The sequence below is a fragment of the Xyrauchen texanus genome, chromosome 28 (assembly GCF_025860055.1).
Source record: "Xyrauchen texanus isolate HMW12.3.18 chromosome 28, RBS_HiC_50CHRs, whole genome shotgun sequence".
Classification (NCBI taxonomy): Eukaryota; Metazoa; Chordata; class Actinopteri; order Cypriniformes; family Catostomidae; genus Xyrauchen; species Xyrauchen texanus.
In genome coordinates, this window is record NC_068303.1 from 39,195,277 (window position 1) to 39,218,990 (window position 23,714).

Sequence of the window (23,714 nt, forward strand, 5' to 3'; positions counted from 1 at the left end):
ATTGTCAAACCAAACAAAATTAAAATATGGAGTGCCGCAGGGATCAGTTTTAGGGCCTCTGCTTTTATCCTTGTATATGCTTCCCCTGGGAGATATTATCAGGAATCGTGGAATAAGTTTCCACTGCTGTGCCGACGATACACAACTTTATATTTCTTCAAAACCTGATGAGATTTCACAATTCTCCAAATTAGCAGAGTTTATTTATTCCTTCTACTCAATTCTGACAAAACAGTGGTACTAATCATTGGACCAAAAAAACTCTAAAAATAAGCCACTACAATATAATTTGACTCTCGATGGATTCATCAATTTATTCTTTATAGTTTATTTCATCAAGTTCTTCTGGGCTTTGGGGTTTATTGAGTGTATGAGATCGATCTGGAAGATTATTAGTGAAGCTATCTTTAGTGGTCGAAAGAATAGTTCTACCTGAACGATAGTATGGTGTAGATTGAGTAACATTAGCTGATTGTAGCATACAAGAGACGAGGTAATGATCCGAGATGACAGAATTAAATCTAGCGTATGATTATGGCGATGAGTTGGTCCTGTTACATTTTGTCTGACTCCAAGAGAGATCAGAATATCGATAAATGCTAATCCCAATGTGTCTTTTTCATTATCTATGTGAATGTTGAAGTCACCAACAATTAAAGCTCTATCTACAGTAACTACAAGATCTGATAAAAAATTTAGCAAATTCACCAAGGAAATCAGAATAAAGCCTGGGTGATCTATACATTGTAGCAAGGACAAAAGATGACAGAGATTTTTTATTTATATCTGACAGTGTCACATTAAGCATTATTAGTTCAAAAGACTTACATTTATAACCTGTCTTTTGAGTAACACCAAAAACTTCACTGTAAATTGTAGCAACACCTCCTCCTTGACCCTTCAGACGAGGCTCATGTTTATAGCCATAACCTGGGGGAGTAGATTCATTTAAACTAATATATTCATCCAGTTTAAGCCAGGTTTCAGTCGAACAGAGCGCATCCAAACTATGATCTGTAATAATTTAATTAACAATTAGTGCTTTGGTAGAAAGATATCTAATGTTTAGTAGCCCTATTTTTATATGATGTGTATTTTAAATTAATTTGTTTAGTTCAAGTTTGACCTTAATAAATTTTTTTCTAAATGATTTAGTCAGGGTATGGTGTTTGGTAGTTCAGGGAACAGACACAGTCTCTATGAGATATCTAGGAGATACTGTCTCTATGTGTTGTAGTTTATGTGACCTGTGTGATGTCTCAAGGCTGCTAGCAGACGTTCGGATTAACCAGTTTGTCTGCTTCCTGACCTGTGCCCCAGTTAGTCAAATACTATCATTATTAAGACTATGAGCCAAATTACTAGGAGGAGGAGAGCGGCACCTTCCCTGGAGGGATGGAGTCCGTCTCTCTTTAGCAGGTCAGGTCTACCCCAAAAACTCCCCAAAAACTCTTCCAATTGTCTATAAATTCTATTTTATTCTTCAGACACCACACAGACATCCAGCCATTCAGTGACAATAATCTACTATAAACTCTGACTGGCGAAGTCGGACATCGTTAGTGCCGACATGGATAACAATTTTAGAAAATCTCAGTTTAGCATTAGCCAGCACTTGTACATTTTATTTGATGTCAGACACTCTCGCCCCCGAAATGCAATTAACAATAGTGGCTCTATTTCCAAATTCCTTACAATAGAATCGCCAATAACAAGGGCTCTTATAACATGATTCACAGTGGGTGTATCACTGAGTGGGGAGAATCGATTCGAAACCCTAACAGGAACGGGAGAGTGGTGTCTCTTTGCTGAGCGAGTATGCTGCTGAGACGTCACCCAAATGCCCTGCTGCAGGGGCTCTACAGACGGAACCAAAGTGTGTATGTTGCTCTCTGTACTACTCGCATCTGAAACAGTATCTACCGGCTTCTCTTCTCACTGACCTCCACTAGCGTTCGTATGCAAGTCTCTAACTCATTAACCTTCTCCGTCAGTCTGACTAATTCCTTACATTTATCACATGTGAATCCCTCACTGCTGATGGCTATTGTAAACATGTGACAATGTGGCAAATGCAGGAAGAAATAACATGAGCGGATGCCATGACTTACCGCAAATTGTTTGTTGTTGTTGTTGGTTGTTCCTGAGCGGTGAGGGTTTGAAATTGATATGAATCCCTCACGCTATAGTTTTTGGTTGTTGGTTGTTCTTGATAAGCAGTGCTTTGAGATCGATGCAATAATCTGTGTACCACAGAGGAGAAAAAACTGGTGCATGCTGAAAAATTGCACTCAGTTTAATCACGATAAAAATAGAACACGGATGCAGGTGGAATATGTGTGCAGTTGAACCGCGATAAGAGAATAATACGAGGGAAAACCCGATGCATGCTTAAAAATGGCAGATGTTAAGGATTAAAGGCTGAAAACAGCTATATAAGTGATGCTAAAAAACTAGCAGGCTATAAACACAGAATCTAGCTAGGTGCCAGCAGCAACAGGTAAGATACACGCAGATGAAACAGTAGAAAGGCGGAATAACCTGAAATGCGGTAAAATGACAAAGGATATAACAATGAACGATGAATATAACGATGAACATTTGAGAATAAGAATAAGCAATGCTAAGCAGCCTAAGCAGGCTACAAGCAAACACTCGTGCAGCGTGCCGTCATCAACAGGAAATCCAGTGGCGTCAGAATTCAACTCTCCACTCTTCAGTGTTTATTCTGCCTATTGGCTGGAGTTTGTTTTATAGATTATTTTCTGTTCTGTAATTTGGTCTCACAATATTTGTACAGAAGCACCAGACTTGAGCAATCCGATGGAAAATTTGTCATGGGGACTCTCGTAGACATACATGGACTGTTTGAGTTTAGAGGGATGGACGCAGTTTGGTGCTGTTGTGCGTGGGGTTAATGCGAATGTTTTTCTTTTTTCTGTTTATTTGGTTCTGGTGGAAGTTCGAGGTTTGAATATTGGAATTTGGTCTTTCTAATTTTATTTTTGACACACAATCTATTTTTTCTTATATGTCAAAATATCGAATGTTAATATGAGTGGATTGTCTCTCCCCACCTGGATTGTTAATGGGCTGGGGCACCCCATAAATAGAAGGAAGGTTGTTTATTTTCTTAAACGTAAGAAATATGATTTTTCCCCGCAGGAAGCTGAAAAATTTGGGAAGATATGGGGTGGACATATTTTCTTTAGTGCTGGCTCAAGTAAGAGCAGGGGAGTTAATTCATAGATAAGTAAACATCTACAATTCAAATGTCTCAAAAAGATTTTTGCAGAAATTCAGGGGCAAATGTTGATTTTGGCTAATATTTACGCATTTAACGCTGATGAACTGGGCTTTTTTATAGATCTTGAAGGGATGATGCAAGCTGCTGGCACCCCTCATTACATAATATTGGGAGAAGACTTTAATCTTTTGATGGACTCAGTCCATGATTATAGTGAAGCAAAAGTGAGCAAGCCCCCTAGAGCAACATTGACACTTCACAGGATGTGTAAAAATCTTGGTCTTACAGATATTTGGAGACTTTTGAACCCATCTGGTAGGGACTATAAATTTTTTTCATCAGTCCATAAGATGTTTCTAGAATAGATATTTTTTTTATATATATCTAAGTCCCTCATTTCTTCTGTTATTGCCTGCTCAATTGGAAACATCTTCTCAGATCACACCCTGGTGAGTTTAGAGGTGTTGCCACATATGAAGAAAAATAAATCTTATTGTTGGACCTTTAATGTATCCCTTTTGCAAAATCCTGATTTCCAATAAATGTTAAAGGCTGAAATCTGTGTTTATATGGAGAAACACTGGTCCTCAGTATCTTCTGTGGACGTTTCTTAGGGGTCAGATCATACAGTATGCCTCATTCATAAACAAAAACCAAATTACAAGAACTTTTGGAGTTGGAAGAGAATATTAAAAGCACAGAGAAATAACTGAAGCGCCAAATGTTGTCTGATGGACATTTTTACCCCGGCCATTGATATTAATAATGCTTTTGAAGAATCCTATCTTGATCTTTATAGATCCACATCTTCGTCTTCTAATGAAAATATTAGAACATTTATGGAACCATTAGATCTCCCTAAATTGACGACTGAGCAAAAAAAAAAAATGTATCTTGATTCTGAGATAAGCTTGGAGGTGCTTGACAAGGTAATTAAGGCCCTGCCTACAGGCAAGGCTCCGGGGCCAGATGGCTTTGCCACTGAATTTTTAGATCTTATGCTACAGAACTGGCTCCACTTTTGTTATAAATTTACACAGAATCACTAAAGAATGGAAAGCTTCTGCCAACCATGACACAAGCCCGGATCAGTCTGATTCTTAAAAAGGACAAAGATCCAATCTAGTGTAAGCGTTACCATCAAATTTCTCTGATCCAGCTAGATGTAAACATTTTGTCAAAAATTTTGGCTAACCGATTAAGTAAAGTAATGGCATCTCTTATACATATAGATCAGGTGGGGTTTATTCTGGGCCGTAGCTCTTCTGATAACATTAGACGTTTCATCTATGTCATGTGGTCATTGGTGAATGATCAGACTCCGGTCGCTGCCATCTCACTTGACGCTGAAAAGGCGTTGATATGGTAGAATGAGATTATCTTTTTAAGATTTTGGAAATATACGGGTTTGGGAATACTCTTATTGGATGGATTAAGATACTTTATAGACACCCGGTAGCGGCGGTACAAACAAATTGATTAATTTCAGATTATTTTACTCTGGATAGGGGCACACGGCAGGGCACCAAGCCTAAACAGGGTATTATGAATTTGGGTATTTTATTCCCAGTAAATTTGTCTGATTTAGTTAGTTAATTTTTATCCCCTAATAATAAGGTTTTTGATGTGGGCAGGTGGGCTTCCTTACATTTATCTATGATTGGATTGGGAAGGTTAATGTTATTAAAATGAATTGTATTCCAAAATGTAACTACCTGCTACAATCTCTCCCTGTTGATGTCCCCCTCTCTTATTTCAAGCAATTTGATAGCATAGTGAAGTCCTTTATTTGGAATGGTAAGCATCCCAGTTTGCATTTCAATAAGTTACATAGGCCGATTGACAAAGATGGTCTAGGCCTTCCATTGCCTAGGCATTGTTTTTTATTATTATGCATTCGGTCTCAGACATTTGGCTCATTGGTCACTTCCACATGAGAGGAACCTGTAGGCTTGGTCTTAAAGACACAGCCACCTGCTGACGATGCCAATCGGAGGATGCAGACATGGCCCATTTTTTGGTGGTGTATTGAGATCCAGAAATTCTGGTTGAAGGTTCAGAATTTTGTGTGTGACGTGGTGGGCACTCAGGTTTGTTTGGCCCCAGACTTTGTGTTTTGGTGTGAACTTGTGTGATGATCGCCAGGCAGATTATTTTGAGGGGTTGGAGGTCAGCTGGTGTGCCCCAATTTCCGGAGTGGTGCATGGAGATGGAAAGGGTGGCGGCTTTTGAAGAGGTGTCATTGGGTAGATGGGGTCATTTAGATTTGTTTGTCGAGAAATGGGGCAATTATTTGTAGTTTTTGGAGGGCCCTCAGGGTGGGGCATGGAGAGAGTAGTGTCGTTTTGTGTGAGTATGATTATTATATATATACTTTTTTGTTTGTGTGTTTATGTGTGCTTTTTTTCTATATATCTACTCATGTGTGACCACGGGGGGTTTGGGATTTGGAGGGGAAGGGGTGCTTTTGGGTTTATATGTTGTTTGTGTGTGTATACTGTATATATATATTATAAAAAAAATTATGTTAAAAAAACACCATTATTTTCAGTGGCTGTTCTGGATAACATGGTGCCCAATGCGAGACCTGACGTTGCACCTCCAATAATGCTCCTGTGATGTAGAAAACTTTTAATTACAGAACTATGCTTTAACACACAAAATATATTAAAATCCAAAAAGCAAAAAATGATAATTCTCTCATCATTTCCTCACCCTCATTCCATTCCAGATTTGTATCAATTTCTTCTTTCTGCTGAACACAAGCATAATTATTTAGAAGAATATCTCGGCTTTGCTGGTCCATTTAATGCAAGTTTGAACTATATTTAACCTCTGGAGTCTTATGGATTACTTTTATACTGCCTTTATGTCTATATGTGATTTTTGGCCACCATTCACTTGCATTTTATGGACCAGCAGAGCTGAGATGTTCTTCTAAAAATCTTCATTTGTATACTGCAAAAGAAGTAAATGATGAGAGAATACCTTCTTTAAAATTTAACCTCCCCTCCTCGTTTTCAACTATGCAAAATCATCAATGACATTGACATATCTGCCCAGCAATCACACGGTTGATACAAATTTTCTTAAGACCACTGAGACGATCCTGTGTCATCTTTACAGTTGATCATGGTTATCTTGTTTGTTCAGAATGTAAGAATGCATTATGAACATCCATAATACTAACCATATAGAGCCTTTAAGGCTGAGAAGCCAGTCAGGAACAACTCTGGGCAACTTTCTTCCATCGTAATCAAGCTAGATCGAGGCGGGATGGCACGATTTGGGGCCTTCAGTTCCTTCAGACCGCTCTCTCTCTCTCACGCTGTTTTTCAATCGTTTTCCATGTAAATATTCAATATATACTTTATACTTCTCGGAATATCCTTTAACGTCTGTTGTTATTTATGCTTGAGGACTTGCTATTTGCTGTTGTCATTGCATAATTAATGAGGTGCATCTGTGTAGGTTTTGGGGACTGTTAGGGAATGTTATTAATTAACATTTAAAAGTTATTGGGGGTTATAGTTATGTTTTAAGTTTCGTTTAATGTTAATAATGTTATTTTATGTAATGACATGGGTTTATGTTTTAGTTACCCTGGGAAAGATTAGTGTTCCTTTGAGTTAGTTGTGATACTGTTTGTCCAGTGATTGGAAGATCGGATAATTTTACTGACTTTGATCTTAGAGTCTAGTTCAGCAAAATGAACAGATCTTTATTCAAGTCATTTAGTTAATTTGAGCAGAATTAAATTAAAATGTAATATTTTCAATAGCCAAATCCCCCAACAAATCTACTTATGCAAACTTTGATTATAGTCCCAATAAAAAACATTACAATGCAGCCAAAGACCCGTCACTAAATGACAGCCAACATAAATCTTCTCATAGCTTTGAATCAAGTGAAACATTTGTTTAGATAAATGATTCGACGTTACATTGTGCTCGTAACTCCACACACTGAGTTATAACTGCTTGTGAAATCACATGATTTGACCTGTGTGATACATGCTTTGAAGCATTGGTTCAAAACAAACAATTCATCAAGTTAGTAAAGCTTAATGAAGCGTTCTTAAGGGCTCTTCACTTACTGTAGTTGAAGCCTGACCTGTTGATTGCTTGAGCGAGACATCCGTTTGATCATTTTATTTATCAAGAACAGGAAAGCAATGGCTCAAATTGGCTAGTTGTCACTCCTTTCCAGTCGATTCCCATCTATCCCGCTATTAATGGGTACACCAGAAGTGGGTGTATTTTTATGTCAGCCGAAGTTCAGTTGAGGTATAGGCTAAAACTTCCAGCGCCCCTGATCTATATTGCTGCTCACTGTATGTCTCTGCTACAGTCTACTGTCATTAAAATAACTGCATCTGCAGCTCTACTATGCAGGGCCTCATGTCATGGGCCCATGGGAGAGAGAAAGGGCATTAAAGGAATATTCAGAATACAGTACAAATTAAGCTCAATCAACAGCATTTGTGGCATAATATTGATTACAACAAAAAATTTAATTTAACTGCCCCTAATTTTCTAAGCTAAAATCTGGGTTACAGTGAGGCACTTACAATGGAAATGAATGGGGCCAATTCAAAAGTATATCCACAAGACTTGAGACATGATCAAATTGCATACTAACCTTATCTGAGTAAAGGTTTTTTTTTTTTACAATGTTACAACTTTGTTGCCATGACGAGTTTTAAAAGAAGAATGAATTCCAAGACTGATCCGAATTTTCATGTACATAGTCTTACATACACCTACAAATCTGTTAATGTCTTGAAAAACTTGTATTATGACCCTTTTGAATGTGTTTTAATAATTCTCTTTAATGTGTTTGAGCTAACACTACTCTTGAAGAAATTAAATGACTGTAGCATGTAAAACATTTAAACTATTAAACTATTTTTCTATGTGCAGCTCCCTTTGCTGCTGTCTACAAGGGAAAAATGCAGTATCCTCTCATAGACTCAGAGAATTCACTGCTATCTAAAGCACATCACATGCTGGAAGGACACCCGCCTCCCGAATCAGGTCCGTACAGAGCACTAACAAACTTCACTTACACTACCTAAGGTTTGGACACACTTGTCTTTTGATCCACAAGCTTATGCTTAAATAAATGTTGAAAAAAAAAAAAAGTTTTATTTTTATGTATTTTTTGGTCCCACTTTATATTAGGTGTCTTTAACTATTATGTACTAACATTAAAGTACATACAATACAATGTACTTATTGTGTAAATACATGTTGTTCTGCAACATTCTTACAAGGTTCACATTTGCTGCTACTGAGGTTGAGGTACAGTTAGGAGTAGACCTAGGGTTTAGGGTAAGGGTAGGATTAGGTTAAAGGGTAAGGTTAACAGTGTAACTACAGATGTAATTCAATACAGCTTCTTTAAATGTAAGTACTGTTACGAATGAGCAGCGAAGGCAGACGAGGAGATGCGGATCCAAATGCAGTCAAACTTTATTTAAACAGACAAACCAATAAACACAAAGGAAAACCCTCAATGGGGAAATAAACATAAAACTGAATACACGGGCAGGGGAAACATACCAGGCTAAACAACATTCAACAATCGACAAGTAGTGAACAAAAGGCAGGGCTTAAATACACACAGGAACAAACAAGGGAATGAGGGACACCTGGTGAAGCAATCAGGGAAGGAGAAACAATCAGAGGGAAACCAATCATAAAAAGAAACTACAAAGGACTACAAAAACCAAACAGGAAACAGGCACTAAACTAAATTTCAACATAAAAGCACAAAAACAAAAGACAACAGAGAACATGACAGAACCCCCCCCTCAAAGGATCGGATTCCAGACGATCCCAAAGCACAAAAACAAAAGACAAAAAAGCCCACAAAAAACAAAATGAGGGCACCAGGGGCAGACAGACAGTCCAAGGGGGCACAGGGGGCAGGCGGGCAGTCCAAGGAGGTACGGGGGGCAAACAGGAAGTCCAAGGGGCAACGAGGGGCAGACAGGCAGTCCAAGGGGGCAACAAGGGGCAATGAGACGGTCCACGAGGGCACAAAGGGAAATGAGACAGTCCACGGGGCCAATAGGCAGTCCCTGGGGGCACAAAGGGACAGGTTTGGGGGCCAGGGAGGTATCGACCGGGCAGGGACAGGTTTAGATGGCCCGGGGGCTGGCCATAAGGCAAGGGCCGGCTCAGGGGGCCTAGGAGGAGGCCACAGGACTGAGGCCAGTTTTGGTGGCCTAGGAGATGGCCATGGGGCAAGGACCAGTTCAGGAGGTCTGGGAGCTGGCCACAGGGCAAGGATAGGTTCAGGAGGCTTGGGACCTGGCCGCAGGGCAAGGACAGGTGCAGGAGGTCTGGGAACTGACCTCAGGGCAAGGACAGGCTCAGGTGGCCTGGGAGCTGGCCATAGGGCAAGGATAGGTTCAGGTGGCCAGGGAGCTGGCCACAGGGCAGGGACAGGTTCAGGAGGCTTGGGAGTTGACCACGGGATGTGGGTAGGCTTGGGGGACCTGGGTGGTGGCCGCAGAATAGGGGCCAGCGGAGCCGCGTGAGGCGGAGCCAAGGAGGACTTCGGAGGCGGAGCCGTAGAAGACTTGGGAGGTGGCGTAGGCGGAGCCGAGGGAGGCCCAGGAGGCGGGGCCGAGGGAGGCGATTGCGTAGTAGGCCCAGGAAGTGGAGCTGTAGAGGACTTGTGAGGCGGAGCCAAGGAGTGCTCAGGGGGCAACGCCAAGGATGGCTCAGGAGGCGGAGCCGGGGAAGGAGCTGGAGGCTGGGCCTAGGGAGGCTTGGGAGGCAGAGCCGGGAGAGGCGGAGCCGGGAAGGAACTAGGAGGCGTCGGAGGCGAGGCTGAGGGAGGCTTCGGAAGCGGAGCCAGGAGGGGCGCCGGAGGCGAGGCTGAGGGAGGCTCCGGAGGCGGAGCCGAGGGTGGCTCTTGCGGCAGGGCCGAGGGAGGTGGCGCCATAGGAGCCTCTAGATGCGAGGCCCTAGGAGTCTCTGGAGGCGGAGCCGCGGGAGGCTGAGCCGTGGGAGGCGGAGCCGTAGGAGGCTCGGGAGGCGGAGCCATAGGGGGCTCGGGAGGCGGAGCCGTAGGAGGCTCGGGAGGCGGAGCCGTAGGAGGCTCGAGAGACTTGAGGGGTGGAGCCCTGGGAGGCTCGAGAGGCTTGAGGGGCGGAGCCCTAGAAGGCTCGAGAGGCTTGAGGGGCAGAGCCCTAGAAGGCTCGAGAGGCTTGAGGGGCGGAGCTCTGGGACGCTCGGAGGGCGGAGCTCTGGAAAGCTCGGGAAGCTCGGAAGGCGGGGCTCTGGAAAGCCCGGAAGGCAGAGCTCTGGAAAGCTCGGAAGGCGGTGCTCTGGAAAGCTCGGGAAACTCGGAAGGCGGAGCTCTGGAAAGCTCGGGAAACTCGGAAGGCGGAGCTCTGGAAAGCTCAGGAAACTCGGGAGGCGGAGCTCTGGAAAGCTCGGGAGGAGGAGCCCTGGAAGACTCGAGAGACTTGGGAGGCGGAGCCCTGGAAGACTCGGGAGGAGGAGCCCTGGAAGACTCGAGAGACTTGAGAGACTTGGGAGGCGGAGCCCTGGAAGGCTCGAGAGGCTTGAGAGGCTTGAGAGGCGCTGGCTCTAGGACGGGTACAACCACTGGCGCTGGCTCTAGGACGGGCACGACCACTGGCGCTGGCTCTAGGACGGTCCCGGCTACTGGCGCTGGCTCTTGGACGGTCACGGCTACTGGCGCTGGCTCAGGGACGGTCGAGGCTACAGGCGCTGGCTCAGGGACGGTCGAGGCTACAGGCGCTGGCACACGGATATCTGTGGCTACAGGCACTGGCTGATTGACGTTTGAGGCTATCGGCACTGGCTCATTGACGTTTGAGGCTATCGGCACTGGCTCACTGACGTCTGAGGCTACAGGAGCTGGCTCGTTGACATCGGAGGCTACAGGTTCGCTGACCGTGGCTGACGAGGGCTCAGGCTCACTGACCGTGGCTGACGAGGGCTCAGGCTCGCTGACCGTGGCTGACGAGGGCTCAGGCTCGTTGACCGTGGCAGGCGTGGGCCGGGAGGCGGAAGCCCGTCTTCTCTCCCTCCTCCGGGCAGACGAAGTGGACCGTGTGGGTTCTGGGAGCGCGACTGGCGTGGGGGTCGGTTCGCTGACAGGTGGGGCTGGTGTTATAGGGCGCGCCGGGGGTGGCTAAAGAGACTCCACTGTGGATGGTGTGGTAGGGTGCTTCACAGCAACGCCCACAGAGAGCGGTGAGTTGCACACCAGTAGGGTCGCCACCAGGAAGTCGTGGAGAGTCCAGCCACGCGTCGCTTGTGGCAGCCGCTCCTTCAGCGAACCGTCCAGATTACCCCTGAAGAAGGCCACAAGGGAGGATTCAGGGAAGTCCGTGACACTCGCCAGTTCAATGAAGTCGCGGACGTGGTCCTCTATAGGTCGGCCCTCTTGCCTCAGGCTGAGCAGCCGGTAGTTAGCCTGCTGGACCGCTGGATCCATTGGTGGTCGATTGTTCTGTTACGAATGAGCAGCGTAGGCAGACGAGGAGATGCGGATCCAAATGCAGTCAAACTTTATTTAAACAGACAAACCAATAAACACAAAGGAAAACCCTCAATGGGGAAATAAACATAAAACTGAATACACGGGCAGGGGAAACATACCAGGCTAAACAACATTCAACAATCGACAAGGAGTGAACAAAAGGCAGGGCTTAAATACACACAGGAACAAACAAGGGAATGAGGGACACCTGGTGAAGCAATCAGGGAAGGAGAAACAATCAGAGGGAAACCAATCATAAAAAGAAACTACAAAGGACTACAAAAACCAAACAGGAACTAAACTAAACTTCAACATAAAAGCACAAAAACAAAAGACAACAGAGAACATGACAAGTACAATGCAACAACACATAAGAACATAATAAGAACATTGCATCAAATGCTTAAGTACATAGTAATTAAAGACATATTACATAAAGTGGTTCCATTTTTTGTTTTAGTCATAGTTTTAGTCTTTTGACAAAAATGTAATTTAAACTTAGTTTTATTTACATATATATATATATATATATATATATATATATATATATATATATATATATATATATATATATATATATTAGGGCTGTCAATCGATTACATTTTTTAATCAAATTAATTACATGGTGTCCCGATTAATTAATCACGATTAATCGCATTTTATCGCATATACAAATATTTGCAGAGAAAGCCCCTCATATAACAATAATTCAATATATAATGATGAAATAATTATATATATATATATATATATATATATATATATATATATATATATATATATATATATATATATATATATATATATAGAAAATTGTTAAATATTTATATATATATAAATATTTAATATTTAATCATGCTTTATATATAATAAAATAGGGGGCATTACGATTAATTGGTTAATTTTTTTTAATTCATTATTTTTTTATAAAATTAATCGCACTGAATTAACACGTTAAATCGACAGCCTTAATATATATATATTTATTTGGTCTGGTCTGACACCATCAGTGGAATAATAGCGTTCAAGCGGGTGTATTTCTTCCTATTTCGCGGTAGCTGGTGCGCAAGTGTCGATCATTAAAGAAACCACAATGTCCTCTGCCATTTTAAACAGCACCCATTGTGTAATTAATCAGTCTGTTGTGTCTCTCAGCTGTGATGAGCCGTAATACTGAAGTTGTTCATTTAAAGCCGTTTAAAGCTATTTCCTAGCTTTAATAATGTAGTAGTAATACAAGAGATCCCAAAGAGCTGTTGTATGTAAACAGTGGCTGACGCTGACTTACTTCACGTCACCTAACTGGCTCATATTACACACAAAGTTATCTTTTGCTGGCTAAAATATGACAAAAAAAAAGACAAACAGAAGCTCTTAATACATATGCACTGCTCTTACACTTTAGTTTAGAATGGCATGAACACAAGCGGAGTGATACACAGTGAAGTGTCAGAATGCTGATGGTGTCCAACCATCGGTGCTCATGGAACGTCTCTCTTCCAATCAGATTCGAGGACCAGAACTACTGTTTTGTGTATATATATATATATATATATATATATATATATATATATATATATATATGCTCAAATATATGAACTATAGTTTTATATACAGTATATGTTCAGATATGGCTGTATATCAGATTTCTGTATGCTTCACTATTACATGTGTGTATATATTTATGTGTTTGTGTGTGTAGGTGCGATCTTACCCCTAACTCTGGGTCTGATCATCAGTGCTCTGCTCTTGCTAATGGTGGTGTGCAGACTTTGGCTTGTACGTCGCAGACTGAAAAAAGCACTGCCTCTCACCACAGAAGAGTCTGATTACCTCATCAATGGCATGTATCTGTAGTAGGACATCCACCTGCCAATCAACCCTCCAAGCAGCTACATCGGTGGTTCTCAATTGGACACTGTATTTACAATGGACATCAAGTAGCGACCCAACACAGTACTAAAATAGTTTATCGAAATGTATTGATATCACCAACTGAACAGTCCTAACAATAAGCAATAGCTAATGACCAATAACTACTCCACCGCACACCAAAAATTGTTGTCAGCACAGACCATATTTATTAGCCACAAGATGTAAACATTATGTATGCTAGCATAATTTATGTGTGATAAAATCTCTGTTCTAAATGATTTTATTGTGATTAAATTGCTTAAGAGTACATCATTATGGCAGCAAAGTTCCAATTTTGGACTAACTTTTCCCTGATAAATGTAAATGTAAATGGTTTTATCACATTCAAATTATGTTAACAAGTATAATGTTTACATCTTGTTGCTATACTTTTGAAATGGTATCCCCTATACCCCCAACCCCCCTTTTTTTTCTTTAAATAAACAAGGTGCAAGTCAAAAATAAATAAATTGTGCCAAAACAACATTATGCCACAAATGCAGCCGATTGAGCTTAACTTCTATTGAACCCGGAACATTCCTTTGATAATCCTGTTTATTTTGCTATCTTCATAACTACTCAGCATTTTATGATTAGTTGCATTTTATTATTATTTGCATTTAGCTTTTTTACCCTGCTATCTGTGACCCTGTCAGAACAGACATGCAACCCTTTTTTGGGCCATGACCAGTGTGCTTCAACATGTGGTGTAGTTAGTGGAAACACAAGTGGTTCTATTCTATTGACTGATGGTAACTGTTCTTACCATTGATTACTACATTTCCCCTTAAATACAGACTGAGACAAAGGTCTTAGGCTTAATCCATACTCTGTCCGTATATGTATGTGCCTCCCAAATCAGAGTGTATTGAAAATACTGAGAAAGTTTCCTGAATGGTGTATCATTTTCATTGGATTTGCACCTGTAGGGTTTTTGGGCTAACAATCCAATTGATGTACTTTTGTACTGACTACAAGTATTACAATTTGGATTCAGCCAGATATATGCTGCATGATACCACAAGCTTGCTGGATTAAATATTTTCCATCTGTATGACCTTAACCAGAGACTTACTGTATAACAACAACAACACACCTGTTTGGTGAATTGGGGTACATTTCTGACAACTTTTCTCAGCCTTATTGGAAACACATTTTGATTTGTGTCCAGTCTGTGTCCTTATGTGGCACTGTCATGACAACAGCTCAGTTCAGTGTGTTCATAATGTATATCACTGTAGGGAATACAGGTTTAATTTAAAGAAGTATCTTAAGGAGTTCTAAATGGCAAATTTACAAATAAGAAAAAAGAAAGGATTCTGACAAGATCTCTCCAGGTTTCCAAAAATATGGCCTTATATGAGTGAGAACATCAGGTCAGGGGACTGACAAAGATTTGAATGTTTTTATGGTTTACTGTGATATTAAACACTATATGTATCTATATAATCTTCTGTTACTCAGTGTAATTGTGCTGAAATGTTTTAATGTTTTAACATGATAAAATATTAATAATTGTAAACATCACATTATATTTAAAAAATAAAAAACTGTAAATTCCATTAAATTTCAGAGCTATTTGAGTCTAATGGTTGTTGTCAGACAGTGAGTAATCACATTTTGAATGCAATTGTGAATTTAGGAGAGGGGTGTCCAAATGTTTTCTTTTGGGGTGCCAGATGCAGAAAAAATTAGGAGTCGCAGTGCTGCATGGGGGGTTATATGGTATTTAGGTTGCCTCCTTTACATTACCTTTATCTTGTACGCTTAATGTGTGAGTTTTAATCACACTTTGTGCTCTGTGCTTTGCTTGAAAAGTTAATGTGTTAATAAAGGATAATTTACTCACCAAGAACATTTGTAATTGAACCATGTCTTTTAAATATATAGGCCCAATATTCTCTGGAAAGAATGGTGTGCCTTAATTTTGAGTTCGCAACAGTGGTTGGTTCGTAACAGCTCGCCTGGGCGAACTTTTATGAAAACTTCTGTAAAGGCAACAATGGAAAAGAGGAGGCGAGAACCGGCTTGACAATATAATTAATATTGTAATGTAAAACTGAAACCAAAAGACACAAACACACACATAGGACAGACAGCTGCCCGTAAACATTCTCTCTCTCACACCAACATCCGCAGTCGGCCTTTATCCCTCTTGGAGGCTTCTTACTGCCATCGGTCCATATCATTGATAGGTGTAACCAGCAGCTAATTCTTGTTCACTGCTTTCAGTCATGGTGTTTCTCAATTCTAAGAATGCAGAGAATGGACTTGTGTGCTTAAGAAGATCAGTCTTGCCAAGCTACCTTGTAAGAACGCATGCGGAAGGGCATCTACTGCGAAGTTTGAGATGTGCTGCGAACTTGCTGTTGCTTAATTAACCGTCAAAATACATTTGAAGCCAGTAAGATAAATACATTACAGCAATGACAGCATTATTTTAACTCTAGAGAGGCAGAGCATGCGGTCATCTGACCGTTGTGCTTTAAGAAAAATAAATATTTGCTCTCGATCAAATTCCAGGGCCCTATTTTCTTGACTTTTCCTAGATATTTGAGTTTTATCGCCCAGTGCGCTCAAATTTTCTAATTTTGTGAATTGACGGCCGCCTCGCATCCACGGCATGTTTATTTGTGCCGTTCAAGGCTGCGGTTCTCTTTTCTCCCAGCAGATGGCGCAGGGGCTCACTTTTAGTCCTACAATAATTTTGTATACGTGTGTATATATACTCACCTAAAGGATTATTAGGAACACCTGTTCAATTTCTCATTAATGCAATTATCTAATCAACCATCAATCCACATGGCAGTTGCTTCAATGCATTTAGGGGTGTGGTCCTGGTCAAGACAATCTCCTGAACTCCAAACTGAATGTCAGAATGGGAAAGAAAGGTGATTTAAGCAATTTTGAGCGTGGCATGGTTGTTGGTGCCAGACGGGCCGGTCTGAGTTATTTCACAATCTGCTCAGTTACTGGGATTTTCACACACAACCATTTCAAGGGTTTACAAAGAATGGTGTGAAAAGGGAAAAACATCCAGTATGCGGCAGTCCTGTGGGCGAAAATGCCTTGTTGATGCTAGAGGTCAGAGGAGAATGGGCCGACTGATTCAAGCTGATAGAAGAGCAACTTTGCCTGAAATAACCACTCGTTACAACCGAGGTATGCAGCAAAGCATTTGTGAAGCCACAACACGCACAACCTTGAGGTGGATGGGCTACAACAGCAGAAGACCCCACCGGGTACCACTCATCTCCACTACAAATAGGAAAAAGAGGCTACAATATGCAAAAGCTCACCAAAATTGGACAGTTGAAGACTGGAAAAATGTTGCCTGGTCTGATGAGTCTCGATTTCTGTTGAGACATTCAGATGGTAGAGTCAGAATTTGGCGTAAACAGGATGAGAACATGGATCCATCATGCCTTGTTACCACTGTGCAGGCTGGTGGTGGTGGTGGTGTAATGGTGTGGGGGATGTTTTCTTGGCACACTTTAGGCCCCTTAGTGCCAATTGGGCATCGTTTAAATGCCACGGCCTACCTGAGCATTGTTTCTGACCATGTCCATCCCTTTATGGCCACCATGTACCCATCCTCTAATGGCTACTTCCAGCAGGATAATGCACCATGTCACAAAGCTCGAATCATTTCAAATTGGTTTCTTGAACATGACAATGAGTTCACTGTACTAAAATGGCCCCCACAGTCACCAGATCTCAACCCAATAGAGCATCTTTGGGATGTGGTGGAACAGGAGCTTCGTGCCCTGGATGTGCATCCCACAAATCTCCATCAACTGCAAGATGCTATCCTATCAATATGGGCCAACATTTCTAAAGAATGCTTTCAGCACCTTGTTGAATCAATGCCACGTAGAATTAAGGCAGTTCTGAAGGCGAAAGGGGGTCAAACACAGTATTAGTATGATGTTCCTAATAATCCTTTAGGTGAGTGTATATATATATATATATATAAAATTTATATATCTGTAAAGTGTATTATTTTATAACTAAATACAATATATACATTGAAAATATAGACAGTAGGCCTATATTCTATATATTTAAAATAACGCAAGTATCTATGTGAATATATTGTGTATATATTCATAAATTTTTCTACAATATATATATATAGCTACAGATGTCGACTTTTTCACTTTCCTTGTGCCGTACTTCAGTTGCAACAATAAATGGTAAAACACAGATACTTGCGTTATTTAAAAAATACAGGCTACTATAGGTCTACTGCCTATATTTTTAATTGATATATATTGTATTTAGCTATAAGATAATACACTTTACAGGTAAAGGTAAAATACAGGTATTTCTTTTCTGTGCATGTGTTTACGTGTACATGTGTTTGTAATCTGTCATTACCTTGACTGTAATTATTAATCAATTAATAATAAAATACCATTCATGTATTTTCAGTCTTTAAAAAAACTATTTTCATCAAATAAATGTAATTCTTTACATCCAGTATATATATATACTGGATATATATATATAATGCATATTAATGAATCACGAATCGAAATATGAGGTAAAATTGCAAACATGCTAAGGTGATAAATATGCATGCAAGTTTCACTTTTTCAATATGTAATGACACATCAAAAATTATTTGAGGGCAATTGACAAGTAAGCTGATAAATGGGTGGCAATATTATGATCATTGCATCGAGAGCTATAAAGTAGCCACAGATTGCCTGGAGCTCACTGTGTAATTGGAGCAGCAACACCGTTTGGGCGGTGGCACAGTTGTGTGGTATATGTGCATAATTACAATGACTCGAAGGTTACATTTGACTACACAGCAAGTGTTGGACTTGCTACAAAATATTAATGAGATGGAATTGGAGGGCGAGGAATGCAAGGTGTTCGATGGAGAGGAGGAGAGAGATGATGGAGGTGGGGTTGATATTAAATCTGATTCAGATTCAGAATCAGACTCTGAAATTTTGTGTGCTGGGGACTCATTTCAAGAGGCTGCAAGAGATGGCACATTATGTGTTGAACAAAATCCTGGCAACCCTCAGGGTAGAGCCCAAGAGGCCAATATAATGAGAGAACCCCCAGGGTCAACATCTTATGCCAAGGACAATATTACAAGTCCATTGAGCAGCATACTGTGTTTGATTGACACAGAAATGTGTCAAAACATATGAAAGTATACTGTTGCGGAAGCTGGGCGGAATAATGCTGAAAAGTTCAAACTGAACTACAGAGACAAACTAAAAGCATTTGTTGGTCTTGTTTATTTGAGAGGTGTTACAGGAGGCAAAAGCATGAGATTGGATTACTTTTGATCTAATGAATTTGGACACTCTTTTTTCAAAGAGACAATGTCGCGACAGAAATTCCGAGATATCATGCGCTATCTGCGCATTGATGACAAGAACTTGAGAGCTGCCCTCCTTGTGACAGATAGATTTGGCATTATATCTGAGATATTTGACAAATTTGTGAAAAACAGCATTGCTTCATACATGAGAACATAACAGTTGATGAACAACTGTTCCCTACCAAGGCACGCTGTTGTTTCACACAGTACATGGCCAATAAACCAGACAAATTTGGCATAAAATTCTGGGTGGCCGTTGATGTTGAAACAAAATACTTGCTGAACGCACATCCCATATCTAGGGAAAGACAACAGTAGGCCGGCTGGTCAACGGTTATCGGACAATGTTGTCATGCATCTGGTCGAGTCTTTCCTGGGAAAGAGAAGAAATATAACGACAGACAATTTCTTCACCTCATTGCAACTGGCAATCAATCTTTTGGCGAACAAAACCACCATTGTTGGCACAATGAATAAAATCAGATGAGAGATGCCCCCATGTACACTGGCACAATCTGAAAGATTTTCCACCAAGGTAATGAGGGCTAGAAAAGTCACACTCACTATTTACCAGGCAAAGCCAAAGAAAAATGTATGCATCCTGAGTACAATGCATCAGACATTTTCAAATGATAATGGCGCAAAGAAACTGCCCAATACAATTTCCCACTATAATAGCACAAATGTTGGCGTTAATGTACTGAACAGATGGCATGACTGTACTCGGTAAAGGGTGGATCCTGTCGCTGGCCTGTAAGTGTGTTTTACATCTTGGACCTGACTGCAATTAATGCACACATTCTGTTCAAACAGTCCATGAATGTAACCATCAGCAGAAAGCAATTTATTTTTGCTTTGTGCGCATCAAAAAATGGCATAATAGCACAGAAGTGACTTTTTCTTTGAACCTCTTCTGCCAAAAGGAGACAATATCAAGTCAGCAGATGTTCAGGGAACAAAACTTTTGAGATCTGCCAGGCATGTAAGTGACTTGTCTTTGGCACATGCTCCAAGAAGCCACCAAAATTGTGTTTGGAATGTTGACAAAGTTGGTCAGTTTGGAAAATGACGCATGACGCGATCATTGAGGGGGATTGCACTCTAGATTTCGGCTGTCGGTTGAGTATACCGGCACATAGAATACATAAATAGCACTAATATTGTAACTTTTTCATTTTTGTTTTTTATCTGTTTTGTTTTTTTATTCAGGTAGAATATATTTGTATTTTATCTAGCGTATTATAGCCAAATGTATTGTGTAATGGAAAATACATATATTTGTGTAGCCTTTATCCTTATTTACTAAATATATACTATTTACCAAAAAGCCAGAACAGCGCAGACAATTTAAAGTTTCACCTACTTTTTTACAGTTGTTTTTCAAGTTCAGTAAATGGTAAAAATGCAGCGTCTCTCATGTCTTTATTGTAAACTACACACACAAAACAACAACACTTATACACCATGTGCCTATTTCACAATGGAGTCAAAGAGTGTCTCTGACTTCAGGTCCTGTGAGATGTAGTGCCCAGGAGCCCGAATGCCCAAATTAGCATTCCAATGTCGGAGAGGGGGTTGGGATGTTGGAAATGTATATGGTGGAGTTACAAACATCTCAACATTCACAGTTCAAATTACTGATTCAGTAGCTTAGTTGGCAGTAAAATATCCTGAATGCTGTTTGGCTTAAACTCTGCATATCAGATCACCTCAGCAAACCATATGGATGAGTGAAAAGCCAAATTTGTATGTAATCTTAACCTCTGAAATACTGGTTATTTTGGGGTAAATTGCAATTTTTATAACACAAGCAATTTAACTGTTTTCGAAAAGTACATGATGTTTTCTAATAGTTCCAATAAGATAATACACTTTACAGGTAAAGCAGTCAAACATAAATACATTAACATATAGCTTCTTTCACACCCTCACCATATATGAACCAGGAATCGAAATAAGAGGTCATTTTGCAAATACTAAGCTAATAATTATGCAGACACATTTTAAATTTTTTAAATCACTATTTTATCCAATAAAAACAAACGTGGGTACGTGGGTACGTGCATCCGTGCGCTGTCAAAAGAACATGATTTTATCATGGTAGGTTGGATCACACTGCACAAAAATGTTTCCCATCCGCTCGTCGATATTTAGACCTCTTGGCATAGAAACACGGAAGGGGACTCTTCCAGCTACAGGCCTTCGATCACAAGGTAATTTATGCCAAACGAGAATTAAATTATACAAACTAAATATACGAGCATATCTTAAAATAAATGTAAGACAATTTTACCAGGACAAATGGATCTGGACCAACCATAGACAGAATGTCAATAAATTCGGTCTATAAGCAGTTATAGGCTAACTGCTGCCTAACTTACAGTGACATTTTTAAGACCAATTCATTGGCTACGTGCAAGAGGTGCCATCTAGCGATCATTATGTGCCAGTAGCAGTGTCCCTGTCTGAAGACTAGGTGGTCTTCTGACCCCTTAAGTCGCGCTAAGCGTAGGTTAAAGTGGTTCCGCGCTTCTAGTGTCAATCACACCAGTGACATTTTCCAGGACTAATGACACATTAAAATAATAAAGTTTGTAAACACTCCATGTGTTTATTACTATATTATAATCAGGGGTGTAAAGTAACAAATTACAAATACTCACATTACTGTAATTAACTACCTTTCCCAAGAATTTCACTTTTTTAAGTAGTTTAAAAATTATATACTTTTACTTGAGTATATTTTAAGCACTTTTAATGCACTATTTTCGCTACTTCCCCATCCTGATTTTATTTTTTATCTATCAACATGATTGGCTAGGGAGAGTCTCGTGACTCCCATCAAATCACACATAAAAAACTTGAACAGCAGCTGCAGATCTGGTGCGAAATGTTATGGATGTGGAGAATGCCTCATGCACAGTTTACAGCTGAACATCAGGGCCGTACCTGGTAGGGCTTTTCGCAATGAAAAAGGCCAATTGCTTGATTGTATCATGTGAGTTTAACTTGCTCAAGCCAGATATCAGCATTAATCCTGCCTCTAATTTGAAGAAACATATCGAGATAAATTTCAACACAGTGGACGGCAAGTCCTTGGGTAAGCGCGACTTGATTATCATGTTCATTAGAGGTGCCGGAAGTTGAATCCTCCCCGGCCAAGCCTGTTCCCCTCCTGGGTTCTCTCAGTGAAGCTTGAAGCCCTCTCCTTGAAGACGGCCCTCCTGATCGTGCTCGCCTCCATCAAGAGGGTTGGGGACCTGCAAGCGTTCTCTGTCAGCGCCACCTGCCTGGAGTTTGGTCCGGCAGACACTCACGTCACCCTAAGACCGCGACCGGGCTACGTGCCCTGAATTCAGCAGAGGAATTCCCCGACCAGACCCACTACGAGTACTCAAACTACTCTGTACTGGAATAGGTGCTCCACAGGTCGGGCCCCCATGTGGACTTGTCCCCCTGTGTGTATTTTCCGTGGTACGGTCCCCTTGCGAGCGGACCCGCATCTCCCTTGGGCAGTCCTCACTGCCCCCCGGTCGCCGTGTTTGTAGCAACTCCTCTCTCCCAATAAGGTAGGATCTACCACTGCGCCATTTTCCACATGCGACCTGAAATCCCATGTGATGTATTTCCCCCAGCCTGGGCAGGTGTTGTCTCCGCAGGGTCTTTCACCCCTGAAAGAATAAGAATTGGGAAAGAACACCTTCCCCGATGCGTGTGATAGCGTTAAGATGGCCAGAGAAAAGGCGTGGCTGGCACGTCTTGCTTCCATACTTGGCACGTCGCCTTGTTCCCCCCATATCAGGGTGTATGGAACCAGAAGGTTATGATGATTTTATAGGGCATTGGGGAAGGGTAAGTGCAGTCTGACATGGCCTGTCGCTTTGGCAGGCAACTGCCTGCCCGCACCTGCGTCAGCAGTGCACGTACACGTTCAGCGCATGGCGTGATTAAAATTGGACCCCTAGTGTCGCTTCTTCGACACAACGTCGAAGTGAGCGACAGACGGGGAATGTCTAGGTTACTATTGTAACCTCCGTTCCCTGATTGCACCACAGTACAAGCGAACTCTCATAGTAGTCCTCATGAACAATAGTAAACAATGCAAGTACATTGAGTGAGGTCAGCACAAATACACACTGATTTTTTTAAAGGTTTGTCATTATTGACAGAATCTTTCCAAATTAAAAGTCATTGTTTTCCTTCCGTGGGAAAGCCACTCTAGCAACCCCCCGTGCAGCATCTTCTACCCACGGGTATGAGGCCAGGCGATTTGGGGAGTTCAGTGGGCGTGGTTTCGCCGGGTATTTCCCCAAGGATCTCCTGTTCCCCAGCACGCTCGTTTTCTCCCGTCTGGTCCCGAAATGAGACCAGCCCACCTCATGGCCAGCATGACGTCTCTTTCAGGGCCTGCAAACAGGATGAGGCTTCGATCGCTGCATCAGACAGCGCACTGGCGATATCGGATGCTGATGACTCGACTGGGCTGCCACCTTCGGGTCTGCCTGCCCAGTCTGAGGCTGATGCAGAGCTGACCGGCATGCTTGCCCGGGCCGCCACAAGCATCAGGTTGAAATGGAATCCTCCACACTCCCTAGTGCTCGCGGCTTGATGATTGGTTCCTCGGTTCAGGGTGCCGCCCACGGCCACGCCCCCCCGTCCCTTTCTTACCGGAGGTGC

At 41.5% G+C, this 23,714-nt stretch overlaps 1 protein-coding gene across 1 annotated transcript in view; it reads left to right on the forward strand.

Moving 5' to 3' along the window:
* The window catches only part of lrp11 (low density lipoprotein receptor-related protein 11), a 69,308-nt gene extending 53,771 nt beyond the window's left edge, over positions 1-15,537 (forward strand). The window contains exons 8-9 of the mRNA XM_052095308.1: positions 8,170-8,283; positions 13,479-15,537. Coding sequence (XP_051951268.1) covers positions 8,170-8,283; positions 13,479-13,633 — 269 coding nt within the window. The 3' untranslated portion in view covers positions 13,634-15,537. The remainder of the gene's footprint in view (positions 1-8,169; positions 8,284-13,478) is intronic.
* The last annotated feature ends 8,177 nt before the right edge of the window (positions 15,538-23,714 follow it).